At 43.2% G+C, this 17,516-nt stretch overlaps 1 protein-coding gene across 3 annotated transcripts in view; it reads left to right on the top strand.

Annotated features, from left to right (window-relative positions):
- The window catches only part of AMDHD1 (amidohydrolase domain containing 1), a 22,467-nt gene extending 5,989 nt beyond the window's left edge, over positions 1 to 16,478 (top strand). For all 3 annotated transcript variants that reach the window (XM_068104557.2, XM_078769146.1, XM_078769145.1), the window contains 7 exons: positions 6,968 to 7,032; positions 7,967 to 8,244; positions 10,280 to 10,505; positions 10,732 to 10,856; positions 11,027 to 11,120; positions 15,689 to 15,849; positions 16,065 to 16,478. In XM_068104557.2, the coding sequence (XP_067960658.2) occupies positions 6,968 to 7,032; positions 7,967 to 8,244; positions 10,280 to 10,505; positions 10,732 to 10,856; positions 11,027 to 11,120; positions 15,689 to 15,849; positions 16,065 to 16,176 (1,061 nt within the window). In that variant the 3' untranslated portion in view covers positions 16,177 to 16,478. The remainder of the gene's footprint in view (positions 1 to 6,967; positions 7,033 to 7,966; positions 8,245 to 10,279; positions 10,506 to 10,731; positions 10,857 to 11,026; positions 11,121 to 15,688; positions 15,850 to 16,064) is intronic.
- Positions 16,479 to 17,516: the final 1,038 nt, after the last annotated feature.

Below are 17,516 nucleotides of genomic sequence, written 5' to 3'. Positions count from 1 at the left end.
ATGAAGGAAGAGCGCATCAGGAAAAAATATTGCAAACTGGTCCTGTTTGCTCACCAGTGAGGCAACACCAGAGCAAGCTGAAATATAAGAGCGACCTCATCTCTACATGGTGTGGGTGTGTTTTGTGGGTTAACTGTGAATTGTGTGGGTTAACTACATGACAGCGTTTCATGTCATTTATGTGACTGACTCACTGTTGATGTGTTGCTGACCCATGTCAGTGTAGAATAAACTCTGGTTATCATTATATCTGCGTGGTTTCTAACATCTCGGTAATAGAAACATACACATCTTAGTTACAATATAATGACTGAATTAAGTAACATCATATAACATGACAACAAATCAGATCTTTATATTGAGGAATATTATATAACAAGCCAAAGAATGGCAAACGACGATGTACCTCAATTTTATAGATTTCTAGAAAGCTTTCGACTCCTTGCCCAGAGAAAGTCTGGGTCATAATGAAGAAATACAGCATACCTGGAAAATTAGTGAACCTTGTAAAAGCCCTTTACCAAGACTTTCAATGTGCGGTCGTCGACCAAGGTGAAACAACAGAATGGTTCAAGGTGAAGACAGGAGTTAAACAGGGGTGTAACATGTCAGGATTCTTATTCCTACTAGTGGGTGATTGGGTCATGAGAAGAACGATAAAGAACACCGAGCGGTAATTTTGGGCACTTTTTTTTCAAACAAGCTCTAAACCATTGGATTCCCCAGGAAAAATGCGTCTAGAACCAACTTCAAACTTAATGAACACCATTTCCTTAAAGAACGGGATTCTGAGCCCGAATATCAGTTCAAATATTAGTATTCTATATTAATTAAATAGTCGGCGGTCCTAAAATTCGCTCCAGCTGCATCATCAGTGCGCCACGCCTTTGCTTTGACAGGCTTACGATCGGCTTCCCAATATGGCCGCCAGACTATTTCCGGTGGCTTCACGGCGGCTAATGCTGCGAGGTGGCCAATTGGCTCTCCATATTATATACCTCCGTGCTCGCAAGCCGTTCGCTTTGGACCAAACCATTTCATGTAAATAGAGGGGGGGGGATATAATTTTAGATATAGATATAGTACGGGCATGCCCTAGTATATATAAAATAAAGTTTTTGTTTGTTTGATTGTTTGTTTGTTTGTTTGTCTGCACGCGCTAATCTCTTGAACGGTGAAAGATAGGAGGAAACCTCTGAAACAAAAAATGTCGGGACGGGCCCCGGGAAGGTTATAGGCTCGTTGGCGAGGCCGGGCTGGGCCCATTTCGCAATTAAACGCTGAGCTGAATTATAGTAGTCAATCTTCTACGGCCACGAGTAAAAGCTGAATTATAGTAGTAAATTCATTCAAAAAGAACCAAAAATGTCAGGACAGGCCCCGGGAAGGTTATAGTCTAGGTGGCGAGGTCGGTCGAGGCCGTCTCGGCCGGGCTGGGCCCATTTCGCAATTAAACGCTGAGCTGAATTATAGTAGTCAATCTTCTACGGCCGCGAGTAAAAGCTGAATTATAGTAGTAAATTCATTCAAAAAGAACCAAAAATGTCGGGACGGGCCCCGGGAAGGTTATAGTCTAGATGGCGAGGTCAGTCGAGGCCGCCTCGGCCGGGCTGGGCCCATTTCGCAATTAAACGCTGAGCTGAATTATAGTAGTCAATCTTCTACGGCCGCGAGTAAAAGCTGAATTATAGTAGTAAATTCATTCAAAAAGAACCCGGACAACGCCGGGTGCATTCGGCTAGTATACTATAAAGCTATAAAGGGTGGGACTTGTAATACCTTCTCCCACCTGGAGCGGTGCTACACAGTACACATTTACATGGAGAATTAGCGTCCTCCTCCGACCCCCTCCCACCCCTTCCCCCCAAAACAAAACTACCATCAAAGAGAAAACACCACTATGCACTAATTAGGGTGATGGTGATCCTATGTAGTAAGTAGGATGTAATCGGCCCAGAACTGTAGGAAGAGTAGTGCGACACACAAGAAAGATGTCATGTGGAGCAAAATACTTGCAAAATCCACCCCTCCCCACAGGAATAAAAGACGCCATGGATACATCAAATTGTCCATTTCATTAAGATTAGAATTGACGATCTTAACCAAAGCACAGGTCAAACGGATAAAAATTGATTATTATTCGGATGAAAATTGATGATTTTAGAAGGTTGACCATGCGTTGACCTTTGACCTCAAAATCAAAAGGCTTCTCAGTTGTGACGACCTCTACAACTTGGTAAAGTTTCATGACGATCGGTTTAGAATTGTGACCTGTAGGAGATTGACAAACAAACAGAAAGAACTAGAAGGGAACTCGGTAGAATGCACACCTTTGCTAAGCGGGACAGTTTACATTTTGTATCCCACTGATAGGCCGAATCTGGATTCGGACCTGAACCAAAATCTAATCGGCGTGTTCTTGTCACCTCACCAACTCATCCACCAAGTTTAGTCATAACCGTCCATAACTTTCAAATATCATGTTATATAATCGCTTTTCGCCCAATTTCTCAATGGTGAAGAATCACTTGAAAATTAAATAACTCTCATATCTGAATCCATATTCAGATCTTCACCAAAATCGAATCGACTCTTCCTTGTCAGATACCCAACCGGTCCATTAAGTTTCGTCCAAATCTGTCCATAACTTTTTAGACATCGTGCTATATATTGTTTTTAGCCCCATCACTCAATGGTGACGAATCACTTTTTTTTTTCTTTTCTTTTTTTGTATACTGAATCAAGGCTCGTGAAAGAGCTAACATTTACTTCACAAACAAATCAACCACACAAACAAAATATATAAAAAGAGGGAGCAGAAGACAAGATGGGGAGAGAAGGGGAAGCACACAAAAACAACATCCGAGAGCAGTGAGCTGTGTGGAAGGGAGAGGGCCCGGGGGGAGGAGGCATGGGAAGGGGGGGGGGGGGAGGGAGAAGTATAAAACACAAGGACACCAAGGACTTCCTGGACAGAAGTTGGTATTTCAAAAAAGTGGAATTGGGGTGAAATTAGCAGGGGTAGAAAAGATCAAGGTTTTGGATGGGGGAAGATAAGAGATGGTGGTGAACAGCTGTTTTAAAGACTTGGAGGGTGGAGTGGGATTGAAGAGAGTGAGGGAGTTTGTTCCAGAGGTGGGAGAAAAGAGGAATGAAGGAGTGAAGGTGAGCAGAGAGTCTTGATTTTGGCAGTTTAACCATAAGAGGGTTGCAGGCAGATCTTGTGCGACCTGTCGGAATATTTGCGGGACAGAGCCCAGAGAGAGCTGGGGGGGGGGGGGCAAGGCCAGAGAGGAGTCGGTAGAAGACGGAAAGACCACCAACCTGCCTGTGGTGAGTGAGTGAGAGGCCCTTGGAGTTAGCTTCATCGCGGAAGATTCCAATGATTCTGAATGCTTTGGTTTCAACAGCGTGAAGGCGAGCTAGGTGTGAGGCAGGAGCACCAGCCCAGAGGGCAGAGCAGTATTCCATTGACCTGCGGATGAAAGCCTTGTATGTGGTGAGGAGCTCAGGTGTGCCAAGGAAGGACTTCGCACGACGGAGGATGCCCAGTCGGCGACTGGCTTTGGAGGCCAGATTTGAAATGTGGTTTTCCCAGGAAAGATCATGGCAGATAGTGAGACCCAAAAGCTTGAGTGACAGAACTTCTTGGAGAGGATTATTCAGAAAGTGGATGGGAGGGTTGTCCAGTCGGTCTTTTCGGAGAGACATCGTAAGAGTGTGAGATTTGTCAGGATTGAAAGACATGTTCCACTTGTTTGCCCAGTCTGTGATTTTGTCAAGGTCTGCAGAGAGTGAGGAGGCTGCAGACTGCCGATCTGAGGGATGAAGAATGGAGCGACAGAGAGTAGAGTCGTCAGCAAAGAGATAGAGAGGATTTTCAAGAGAGTCAGAGAGATCATTGATGAAGACCAGAAAAAGCACAGGGCCCAGGACACTGCCTTGGGGAACTCCAGCCTGAACAGGAAGAGGAGATGAGAGAAACCCATTCAGGGCCACACGTTGACTACAACTAGAGAGGAAGTCCGCCAGCCATGCGTGGAGATTTCCATGGATACCAAAAGAGGAGAGTTTGTGGAGCAGAGCGGGGTGCCAGACCATATCGAAGCCACGTGATATGTCAAGGGAGACTGCTCTAATTTCCTGTTTGGCATTGAGGACCTCCATCCATTGTTGAGAAAGCAGAAGCAGCATGTCCAGAGTAGAGTGTCCAGGTCTGAAACCAAATTGATGATCAGAGATCAAGCCATTGGAGAAGAGCAAAGATTTCATATCTGAAGCAATGATGGATTCCATGACTTTGCTGATAATTGGGAGAAGGCTGATTGGTCTGTAGTTGCTGGGATCTGTTTTTGCACCTTTTTTGTGCAAAGCGGTGATGTTTGCAGATTTCCAAGCAGATGGAAGATGACCTTGAGCAAAAGAGAGGGTGAAGAGAACAGAGAGAGGGAGTGAAAGAGCGGAAGAACATGATTTTAGGACCCGTGGGCTGATGCCGTCAGGTCCAGTTGCAGAATCAGAGTCGAGGGTTGACAGAAACTTTTCCACCTTGTCAGGAGGAAAGGACACAGAGTCCAGGAGCAGCTGGGTACGACTGGGTATGGTGGGTACAGAGAGGGATGGGTTTGGGACACAAGATTTAGAGGCAAACACAGAGTTGAGGCATTCAGCTTTTTCACGTGCGGAGTCAGCCGTGTGGCCATTTGAGGTGAGGGAGGGGATGGAGGGGGAACAAACACCAGAAACAGATTTGACCAGACGCCACCAGGATTTGGAAGAGGGAGACAGATAAGAGAGTTCGGTCTTGAGAATGGTGAGATATTGTTTCCTGGCTCTCCTGAGGGTGGACACACACTTGTTTCGGGCTTTGTGAAAGGAAATGAGATTTCCTTCCGTTGGATTTGCTTTCCAGGAGACTAAAGCAAGTTGTTTCTGGGCAATAGCCTCACCACAAGATTCCTTGTACCATGGACGGGAGGAAGGGTATGACAACTGAAGATGAGATGGGATAAATCTGTGCATGAGAGAGAGCAATTTACTTTGGAAGAATTCCCAGGATGAGTTGATGTCAGAGGCAGTAGAGATGGGAGACCAGTCCAGATGATTGATGGCTGCTTGAAGACAGTGCCAGTTGGCCTGAGTGAAATGCCAGACTCGTCGACGCTGAGGAGGCTCTCTGAGAATGGTCAGAGAGATGTCCACTTTAACAAGCACATGATCAGAAGAGCCGATTGGAGCAGAAGAAGAGCAGCAGACATTTTCAGGGAACTTAGTCATAACCAAGTCCAGAAGAGAAGATGCTCCGTTGACTGAGATCCGGGTCGGGAAATTGACAGATTGTGTCAGTCCCAGTGAGTCACAGAAGTCCTTTGCTGAAGAGCCATGGCTGGTGAGAGAGGTACCCACACCCAGCCAACTGGCATGGTGACAGTTGAAATCACCACATATGAGGAAGAGAGAGTTGGGATGGGTAGATAGAAGTTGGTCTATATTATCAGACAGCGAGATGTAGATGGAGTCATCACTCATCACTGTTTGGTGGACGGTACAACACACATATGAACAAAAGGTGGGAGCGAAGGGGAAGCCGTAGCCAAAGGTATTCCTGGGGGTGAGGTGGAGAGAGGGCAGTGCAGGGCGAGTGAGGAAGAGTTTTTTATAAAGATAGCAACCCCACTTAAAAAATTAAATAATTCTCATATCGAATTCATATTCAGATCTCCACCAAAATCGACCCAGTTCGTCCTTCTCACACACCCGACATCTCCACCAAGTTTCGTCCGAATCCGACCACAACTTTTTGAGATATCCGGCTATATGTCGGTTTTAGCCCTATTTCCCAATGGTGAAGAATCACTTTTAAAATTCTACTAGCCGGATCCGAATCCGGATCTTCAGAAAAATCCAATCATGTTGTGCTTGTCACATACACTAACTACCTCTCTGCCAAATTTTGCCCGAATCCGTCCACAACTTTTTGAGATATCCTGTTTACAAACAGAGAAACAGACAATGGTGGAAACATAACCTCCACCACCCGAGGCTGAGGTAATAACAAAGTCGACTGACCAATATACTGTACCTGAAAAATCTTCGATTTTACAAGTAACAAACACCAGCCCGTAAATTATAGTAAGGATTGATTATTATTCATAGATTTGCTCTCCTTATAATTCCTCTTCTATTTGTTTAACATTCTCTTACTCATGAAATTTATCCTCGTTCAACCTTTCCCATTACTCAGATTTCTCACCTTGTTCTCTCAATTCAAGGAGTTCCATTTGCTTGACCAGTCTGGTACCTTCACATTTGGTTTACATAACCAACCTGGTACCTTCACATTTGGTTTACATAACCAGCCCGGTACCTTCACATTTGGTTTACATAACCAGCCTGGTACCTTCACATTTGGTTTACATAACCAGCCTGGTACCTTCACATTTGGTTTACATAACCAGCCTGGTACCTTCACATTTGGTTTACATAACCAGCCTGGCACCTTCACATTTGGGTTACATAACCAGCCCGGTACCTTCACATTTGGATTACATAACCAGCCTGGCACCTTCAGATCAGAGGAAATTGGGGTTATGTAACAGCTTGGACCCTCACATTGGGTGGGGTTGCTGCATAATGTGTAGGACCCTTCTGGTAACCTCTCAGCATCCAGCGCATTCTAGAGCTTGGTTTAGAAGTATATTGAACAATCCCCATTCACATTGAACAATGATCTTTCAGAAGAAACCACTGCAGGTTAAAAAGTATCATCATAATTTCCCTGAAATATGCCGATAACACATCGTTTGTAACAGTTGTTTAATTACTCAGTTGACTGTTTTTTTATCCTCAAATACTGTGCATTGGGATGATGGAAAGGCCACTTGGTTATCACAACACACGGTCCACATTAACTTGTACACGTATATCTTGCGTCCTGGGTGAGGTGTTATTGCAGTGTCTTCCACAGGCCTGGTGGACTGCCACACTCACCCGGTGTGGGAGGGTGATCGTGTGCACGAGTTCTCCATGAAGGTGGGTACACGGACACACCTCACGCCATAGCTTGGATATCTAAAACCAGAATTTTGATTGGATGAGGAAATGCAGGATATCCTGAACTCCATCCTCCCTTCCTTTTATAATGCACTGGCAGATAACCCAGTTCTACCCAGCCATTGTAAGGGAATTCGTCCCAATGGAGTGTGGAATATTTATGGAATTTGCTGGGAATGTCCTTTGACAGTTGAGACTGCTAAGGTTTCTCAGTGAAATAAATCGAAGAAAATTATACGTGGGTGGAATTGACTGCATAGTTTGTGTGTCTTTTTTAAACTTCTGGTAAGTGTGCAAACCAGCGAATCTGAGCCTATACACCGCCCATGTGCAGAACAAAAATGCACATAACACAGAATTGCTTGAATGTCATTATTTGTGAACATCCGCATACACTGTCCAGACCAAAGAGCTCTTAAATACAGTGTCATTCAACATTTATATGTGCTGTGGTTACGATGTTTACCCCGTTCAGACACAATCGCGCAACTTTCACTTGCATTATCTCACTGTACATTACCTGGGCGGAGTGCTGTCGTTCTGTCAAAGCACTAAATTAAACGCATTCACCCTCATGGCGGTGCCTGGTTGAACACATCTTGACTGAACATCGTGACACTCACGACGACTTGATAATCTTAGGAGACAGGTTACTACTCCGTCACAGGTGTGAAAGTTTCCACCCCGAGCAACCAAAGGAATCCATTTCATACCAGTGAGGGCAATGCAACAAGGCTTTACCCACTCCACCTTCAAGCCAAATGCTAATTACAGTTTAACGAAATCACAATTCATGAGGATTTTCTCTCATGACTGTTTGAGGGAATGAGAAGTGTAGAAAACTTAGCAATACGTTGTCTATGTCTATATTTTTATGTCCATGATCCTCAACCATACCTGTTCTACACCACAGTTAGCTGGAGTAAACTACTTGGACATCCACCGGGCGGGTGGGGGTATCCACTACACGATGCAGCACACTCGGGCCGCCAAGCAGGAGCAGCTGCTGCACTCCCTGCGCACCCGACTTTTCGCGATGCTGAGAGCTGGGTCCACCTTGGTCGAGTGCAAAACTGGTTATGGGCTGGACCTTGACACCGAGATCCGCATGTTGCGCACCATCGACAGAGCACGTTGGGACGACAGACCGGCGGTGCACGTCACATACTGTGGTGCGCATGCTGTGCCCAGGTCGGTATGATATGTCAGCAGAATCCGATGAAAGTCATCTGGACTGATTAGTGAAACTTCTGCATAATCAAGAGCAAGCAGACAGATTATAGACGGACATGATTGAGTAACCTAGTGAGACTCCCCATGGAGGATCTCACTGATAACCACTTAAACCACTTCTTCGTTTGTAAATGTACGCTGTACAAGGCTGCGGGGTAGCATCATCGGCTAGTGGTGCGACTGTGCCACTGATGGTTAGGGCGGGAATTTGGAATGTGGCAGGTGTACCGGCAATAGCTCGCCTACTCTTCGCACAGAACACCTTGGGAACACCGGGTTGACAGTTTAATTACTGGGCCGAGATTCAAACCCAGGCAAGACAGCTTAGAGGTGAGTGTGCAGACTTGTAGGCCATCATGTCAGTCAACTTAAACCACTTAGGATGGTACAATATAAAATGGGCAAGGATTATACCAGGGTAGTTGGGCAGTCTAAAGTGTGGTAGCAGGTGCTTAAAGGAATCCATTTCATGGTGGCACGGTGGTAGAAGGAATCCATTTCATGGTGGCACAAATCTATGAGGATCACACAGATCCTGCCAGGTGTGCCCTTGTCTGCCTGGTGTGACCTTGTCTGCCTGGTGTGACCTTGTCTGCCAGGTGGAGTTTTTCCTTTTGCAGATGTGCCAGTGGATTACTTGACATACTTTGTTGTGCCTTTGGGTGTACAGCTGCTCTGACACGAGATTTTTATATCCAAATTGGAGGTGGCTCGTACTTTCTGTTTCTCCCTTGCAGAACCTACACCTGTCCGATTGACTCAGTCCCGTCATTTCCTAAATCTATTGGTGTAGTTTCTTTGGTCTTGGGCATTTATAATGATTCATTCTCCATCCCAGTTGAGCTGGCCTCTTCTTAGCCATTCCAAAGAGCCTTCTTTGTCAACTCCTTATCTGTCCAACTCTTTTTTTTTATACCCTCCTGCTCTTTTATCGTTTTCCCAGTCGCCTTTTCTATATTATATAACCTGAGTTAGCAAAAGCAGCTTGCCTTTAAAAGTGTTAAGCACCAGTATTTACAGTGTAACCATATTGGTAGTTTCACCGAGTGATACCATAAACTGACAACCATAATATTTGCCAAAGTATACACAAAGAATTAAGTTAAGCACCCCTACACAACGAATTAAGGTAAGCACCCCCTAATATATATTCTTTGTGTATATGTATACATTGGCATATATTCTAAGGTATGTGAGATCAAATAATGATTGGTATGACATTAGCAATTATCCATTGATGAAATTGAGTGATCAAAGTGAAAAAAAGTGATTGGTTGAGTCAGTGATCCGATCACGTGGGTCCTACACACGTTATTGACGCAAAGATCGCTAGAGGTCTTCTCAGAACAATGACTGTACGTTAGAAAACATAAACGTCATCCACACTGTCCGTGATGGACCTATAGCTCCATACTTAAATTGAGGTGAAAATATGCCTAAAATTCCCAAAAAATTTCACCTTAAATTATTCAGAATAAAATATTGAAAACGGCATGATTGTTATGTTTTTATGTGACCATAATATCACTACTCCAGAAAATATAGCAATATCATGGGTATATTACACTGTTTTGACGACAACAAACTTGTAATGTGCGAGGTTGTAAAAAAACGGGGGGGGAGCTTAACTTAATTCTTTGTGTATATAAATGTTAAGCTGTTATGGATAACAATAACAATAGTATAATAATAATAGTAGTAATACCACAGTACCAATAACAATAATTCACAAGAGCAGTAGTAGTACGTCCTGTGTTTCCACATGAGGACCACGTCATCATCTACCCAGCCAATGGCATGGGTCTTGCATAGATGCTGCACCTGTGTCTAGTGTCTAGTCCCAAATGAAAACCTCCATGTGAATGAAACATCAATGCCTTCAACATATTGACAGAATGGCTGTTGGTTCAGGTTTGGTTTCAACTCATCTTTTATGTCTTAAGCCCTTTCCCACTGCATACACCCCAGTTGACCCGGGTTGTGTCATTCTCAGGGGTTATTTGGTGAGTGAGTACACACGAGAGATCGTGGAGAAACACTTGCCAACCGTGGTGAGGTTGATGCATCAGGGCGAGGTGCATGTTGACTCTGTGGACGTATTTTGTGAGCAAGGGGTCTTTGGCCTGGAGGAGACACGGACCATCCTGAGAGCCGGTAAACACCTAGGCCTGCGCCTGAACTTCCACGGAGATGAACTGCACCCCACCGGTGCTGCCGAGGTTAGGAGCTCAATATGCAGCCCAGGGATGCACCCCAGCTAGGGAAATAACAGCACGACCTTCCAACGCTCTGACATTTCCAAACAACCTGATTGAGCCCCCACAACTTCCTTTTGAATAATTCAAAAGTACAAGTAGTGGAACAAAAGTGCTCGAGGGTATCGGGAGCACATTCAAACTGGAGTTTGCCATGACTGTGTTCATCAGCTTGTCATCTTGTGTGCAGCTTGCTGCGGAATTGGGGGCGCACGCTGTGAGCCATCTGGAGGAGGTGAGCAAAGACGGAATATCCGCACTCGTTACATCTGGCTGCGTGGCTATCCTGCTGCCAACAACGGCTTTCATGCTCAGGTATCGCCAAATGAGTCTTTGGCCTGCATGTGTATTCCTGTACTTATCGTCATGCGTCACCGACTGGTCTTGGTAATAAGGACGCACATGGTGATGTAAGCAAGTTAGCTATGGATCAGCAGGGGGTTTGCCTTGGTCCACAGTTAAATGTTTCCTCTGACCTCCTGCAGGCTGAAGCAACCCCCGGCACGGACCATGATCGATACTGGAGTCATCGTAGCTCTTGGAAGCGATTTTAATCCCAACGCATATTGCCTTGCTATGGTACATTCAGTCTTCTCACACATTCGATTCATACTCTGGTTTTGTTCCACAAATCGGTACTGTTTTGTTATTGTCGTGTGTCTACCTTGTAGTGAATGCCGCAGGGTCGCAGGGTTACATGGATGACAAAACAAGCTTTAACTCCAAGGGGGTCAATCCAATGGCGGACCTTCGTTATATGCAGGGGGGGGGGAGGGAAAAGGGGGGAAAAGCCGCAAGCGCTTACCTGCATGGGTCCACCGGCCGTCTTCACACCTGCGATGATTAATTCAAAACTGACACAGGATTTAACTGTACAAAAATACCGGCTTTATTGAAGAAATGCCAGTAACAAAATAATGCACGATAAAAACGATGATTCCTAAATGGGACGTCCCCATTCAGACCCATATACTGACAAAGGGGGAAAATAACTGGAAAATAAATATGTGTATGTGTGGCACTTAGCTCTGAGCGGCTCTTGAACCTTGTCAGGAATTGTCCTGGATAGTTACAGGCCTCCACGTCCTTGTGCGGGAACCACAGGCTGCACTGCCGCGAGGGGGAACTAGGCCTCGCTGTGCAGTCCACTTCTCTCGCCGCCGAGTGTGAAGTCAGCAGGCCGCACCTGTTCCACTCGCCCCCGCCGATCTTGTTCACCAACACCGACGTGCCAAGGATTTGCCTTATTGTTCAACGTCTTGTTCCTGTTGGTTTTATTTAGTGTTATAAATGCATGATTTCTTGCTAGGTGTGTGTGCTGCATTGTCATAAGGAACAGAGGAAAAATAACAGAGGCCATTACATACAGGGGATTAATTACCCATAATCCCTAACTAATTAACATAACCCCACCCCTTGTGATGGGAACGAAGATACGTTCTTACACGATATCCGGTCTAAGCGAATTTCCTACTTATGATACATGGGGTTTCTTCTTCTTCACGACAGTCAGAGCACACTACCTATACAATTCTACCTGGACTAAGGTAATCATTGCCTACCCCCTAAAAAAGTAACATTATGTTTTCACCTTTGTCTGTTTGTCTGCTGTGAGCAGGATATATCAAAAAGTTATGGACGGATTCGAATGAAACTTGGTAAATGAGTTGAGTATGTGACAACGACGAATTCATTCGATTTTGGTGAAGATTCGGATCCAAATTCAGAAAGTAGAATTTTTAAAGTGATTTTCACCATTGAGTGATTAGGCCCAAAAACTATATATATCACGATATCTCAAAGGGTTTGTGGACAGATTTGGAGGAAACTTGCTGAATGAGTTGGGTATGTGACAATGACGAAGTTATTAGATATTAGTGAAGATCCGGATCCGGATCTGGATGTGAGAATCTTAAGGGATTCTTCACCATTGAGCGACAGGTCCAAAAAACGAGATATAACACGATATATCAAAAAGTTGTGGACGGATTTGGATGAAACTTGGTGGATGAGTTGGGTAGGTGATAAGAATAAACCGTTTTGAATTTGGTTCATGTTGGATCCAGATATGACCTGTCAATGGGATGCAAAACGTAAACCGGTCAGCCTGGCGGAGGTATGCGCTCTACGGCGTGCCGTTATAGTTCTTTTTGCAGACCGAGGCATGCCCACCGTCGCTTTGCTAACGGATTTAACCAGAGACAGTATATTGTACTTCACAAATATTGCATGTCTATCTGTGAATCTGAATGAGAATGTAAAATAAAGTAAAACATGCGAAAAAGGACATTTTATATAACACGTAATTGTTGTTGCTACTGTGGTTGTTGTTGTTGTTTGTGTACTCCTTCTATGATCTTTTATATATTTTTATTTTGCTTCAAAAACTATTGCTATATATACGTCAAAAATTCTGCTCCTCCCGTGTTCTTGTAAAGGATTCCTACTGTCGTAGAATAATAAATGTACCGTTGGAACTGCTGCATGAAGCTCCCAGTCTCGATTCTTCTTCATTCCTGGAAAACTGGTTTTTCAAGAGGGAATCTTCATGATAACACAAATTTTTGATCAAGGAAAATCAATTATCAGCTTATACTTTGAGACCCGATAGATCTCCATTCCTTTTCCTGAAGCCCACCCACTTGTGATATGTGACAATAACAACTTGCATGCATGCGCACGCGCACACACACACACACACACACACACACACACACACACACACACACACACACACACACACACACACACACACACACACGAAAATGGATACAACAACAGCTGGGAGGGCTCCATTCCACCTTCCGAAACCCACATTTGGAGATGAAAACCAATGACAGAACACACACACACACACACACACACACACACACACACACACACACACACACACACACACACACACACACACACACCATGCACACAAACATACACACCTCGTCAATTTATGATAGATGTAGGTATGATTGTTCTTTGTCTTGCATACATTTATAAGTACAATTGTTCTTTGTCTTGCACACAATTGTAGGTATGACTGTTCTTTGTCTTGCACAAAATTGTAGGTATGATTGCATACATGAATGATTGTTTTTGTCTTGCATACAATTCTAGGAATGATTGTTCTGTGTTGCATATAATTGTAGGTATGATTGTTCTTTGTCTTCCACACAATTGTAGGTATGATTGTTCTTTGTCTTGCATACAATTGTAGCAATGATTGTTCTTTGTGTTGCATACAATTGTAGGTATGATTGTTCTTTGTGTTGCATACAATTGTAGGTATGATTGTTCTGTGTTGCATATAATTATAGGTATGATTGTTCTTTGTGTTGCATACAATTGTAGGAATGATTGTTCTTTGTGTTGCATACAATTGTAGGTATGATTGTTCTTTGTGTTGCATACAATTGTAGGTATGATTGTTCTTTGTCTTGCATACAATTGTAGCAATGATTGTTCTTTGTGTTGCATACAATTGTAGGTATGATTGTTCTGTGTTGCATACAATTGTAGGTATGATTGTTCTTTGTCTTGCATACAATTGTAGCAATGATTGTTCTTTGTGTTGCATACAATTGTAGGTATGATTGTTCTGTGTTGCATATAATTGTAGGTATGATTGTTCTTTGTCTTGCATACAATTGTAGGAATGATTGTTCTTTGTCTTGCATACAATTGTAGGTATGATTGTTCTGTGTTGCATACAATTGTAGGTATGATTGTTCTTTGTCTTGCATACAATTGTAGCAATGATTGTTCTTTGTGTTGCATACAATTGTAGGTATGATTGTTCTTTGTGTTGCATACAATTGTAGGTATGATTGTTCTTTGTCTTGCATACAATTGTAGGAATGATTGTTCTTTGTGTTGCATACAATTGTAGGTATGATTGTTCTTTGTCTTGCATACAATTGTAGGAATGATTGTTCTTTGTCTTGCATACAATTGTAGGTATGATTGTTCTTTGTCTTGCATACAATTGTAGGTATGATTGTTCTTTGTCTTGCATACAATTGTAGGTATGATTGTTCTTTGTCTTGCATACAATTGTAGGAATGATTGTTCTTTGTCTTGCATACAATTGTAGGTATGATTGTTCTTTGTCTTGCATACAATTGTAGGTCTGATTGTTCTTTGTCTTACACACAATTGTAGCAATGATTGTTCTTTGTCTTGCATATAATTCTAGGAATGATTGTTCTTTGTCTTGCATATAATTCTAGCAATGATTGTTCTTTGTGTTGCATACAATTGTAGGTATGATTGTTCTGTGTTGCATATAATTGTAGCAATGATTGTTCTTTGTGTTGCATATAATTGTAGCAATGATTGTTCTTTGTGTTGCATACAATTGTAGGTATGATTGTTCTGTGTTGCATATAATTGTAGGTATGATTGTTCTTTGTGTTGCATACAATTGTAGGTATGATTGTTCTGTGTTGCATATAATTGTAGCAATGATTGTTCTTTGTGTTGCAAATAATTGTAGCAATGATTGTTCTTTGTGTTGCATACAATTGTAGGTATGATTGTTCTGTGTTGCATATAATTGTAGGTATGATTGTTCTTTGTGTTGCATACAATTGTAGGTATGATTGTTCTGTGTTGCATATAATTGTAGGTATGATTGTTCTTTGTGTTGCATATAATTGTAGGTATGATTGTTCTTTGTCTTGCATACAATTCTAGGAATGATCGTTCTTTGTCTTGCATACAATTGTAGGTATGATTGTTCTTTGTCTTGCATACTATTCTAGGAATGATCGTTCTTTGTGTTGCATACAATTGTAGGTATGATTGTTCTGTGTTGCATATAATTGTAGGTATGATTGTTCTGTGTTGCATATAATTGTAGGTATGATTGTTCTTTGTGTTGCATATAATTGTAGGTATGATTGTTCTTTGTCTTGCATACTATTCTAGGAATGATCGTTCTTTGTCTTGCATACAATTGTAGGTATGATTGTTCTTTGGCTTGCATACTATTCTAGGAATGATCGTTCTTTGTGTTGCATATAATTGTAGCTATGATTGTTCTTTGTCTTGCATACATTTGTAGCTATGATTGTTCTTTGTCTTCCACACAATTGTAGGTATGATTGTTCTTTGTACCATACAGTGTGATGATATGGTTGTTCGTTTTGCAGCCTGTAGTTATGCACTTGGCCTGTGTAAACCTGCACTTCACCATGGCTGAAGCTCTCGTCGCCGCCACCATTAACGCGGCTCACGCTTTGGGCTGTTCACATCGTCACGGCTCTATCGAACAGGGGAAACGAGGGGATCTACTCATCGTGAAGGCGTCCAGGTGGGAAAACATAACGGCTACCGAAAATGAGGCAGTTTGTGATACAAACGATGCCATCCACAACTCCTTTAGCATTACTGCTCGGGCTTACATTCCTGAAGTGGTAAACCTCAGTTTATTTGGAAGATATCCTTCCCATCGTCGCCCTCCTTCCATTTCTAACAGGAAAGCCTTACCTTAGCTAGTAACAATTGTACGATCTGATCCCCCAACAGGTGGGAGCACCTTATTTACCAGCTTGGCTGCCATGCTGATATCATCCCGTACGTGGTCTGCAAAGGAGATGTTCTAGAGAATCGCTGTCCTTCCTACAATGCAGCATTCTAATAATGCATGATTGGCCTCGTCAAGAGTACTGGTGATGGATGTCACAGTTCTCCAGGTAGACCCAGCAGATGTCCCAAATGGGCAGCGAATGACTATCTCAACATACTTATAGCCAGAATGGGGGCTTTAGAGTGGAGAATTCGGTTTAAAGCTGGGAATTCACTTTGCGTGGTCCAAAGTACATGTAGTTATGTAACTCACAAATATAAAGCCATTTATGGTTGTGTACTGGTAATTAAACTTATAGATTTCATCCATGAATGGGACGTATGATATCAGGAAATAAACTTGTTTATTCTGGAGCCCCCACTTGAATCACTCACTGTATTTTTTTTTGTAACGTTTCTGCATATCCAGATATTTTGCAGCAACATAAGATAATGTTTAAAGACCAATGATAAATAACACCAGCATTTAGACTTGGCTTGCGGATCATGAAACTCAGGCCTATCACTATCGCACAGGTATATTGACCAGCCATTTATGGAAAGCTCGAGTGGAGATGAAGGGTGGATGTCTGACCTGAATCGCACCAAAGTGCTGAACACGAAGTGTTGGAGTAGGCCTTCCAGCTGGTGGAGACAAGGAAAAGAGGTAGAGCAGATCACCGAGTGGATATCCTCAAAGTTGGAGCTATGGACCTCGATAGGGGAACCAATGGGTGTGTGGTGATGTTCCCTTTAGTGTGCTTGTTATGAAATGGTGTATAAACCAGGAGAAAAAGAAAACGCAATGACGTGCTTCAAATGATTGATCCGGTTGATGAAGAATCCTTCCAGTTGTCTCTCCAGCTGTTTCCGAAGAAGGCTGCATTCCTTGGTGTCGAGACAAGGCCTCAAGATGGCGTCAAACGCAAACGAGGAAAGTACTCGTTCGTTGTCGTCATGGTTGTTCAGCCAAACAAAATACTCTTCACTCAATGGTCGTGGTGGTGTGGAAGAAAATTCACTATTCAATATTGACTTGACTCCTGAAATAAAAGTAAACTTCCTTCATGGAAAGGGTACTTGGCTGAGCTAAGACATGTCCGAAGACAAGCTCAGGTACCTCTACAGCCCTAACGCTCATTGGCTCTCATAGACTTCATGGATTGGCCAATAATAGTCACACGAGTTTCTTTCTTATGAACGAGCTGATCACTGCTCGTAGCAAATGTAAAGAAAAGCTCGATCTCTACGAACACAAAGCGATCACCAAGAGTAAGGCTCCTCCGGCTTACCCTTGGCAATCGCCCGCAGCCTTTACCCTTGGCCCACGATCCAATGATGGCATATTTTTTCAGGCCACCTTGGCCTTGACCACCTTGACCTTCAACCTTGATATCACCTTGATAGGATATC

This window comes from Myxine glutinosa, unplaced genomic scaffold (genome assembly GCF_964187855.1).
Source record: "Myxine glutinosa unplaced genomic scaffold, kmMyxGlut1.1 SCAFFOLD_1437, whole genome shotgun sequence".
NCBI lineage: Eukaryota > Metazoa > Chordata > Myxini > Myxiniformes > Myxinidae > Myxine > Myxine glutinosa.
The sequence above is the reverse complement of the archived record's forward strand: the minus strand, read 5'-3'. Positions and strand labels throughout refer to the sequence as shown.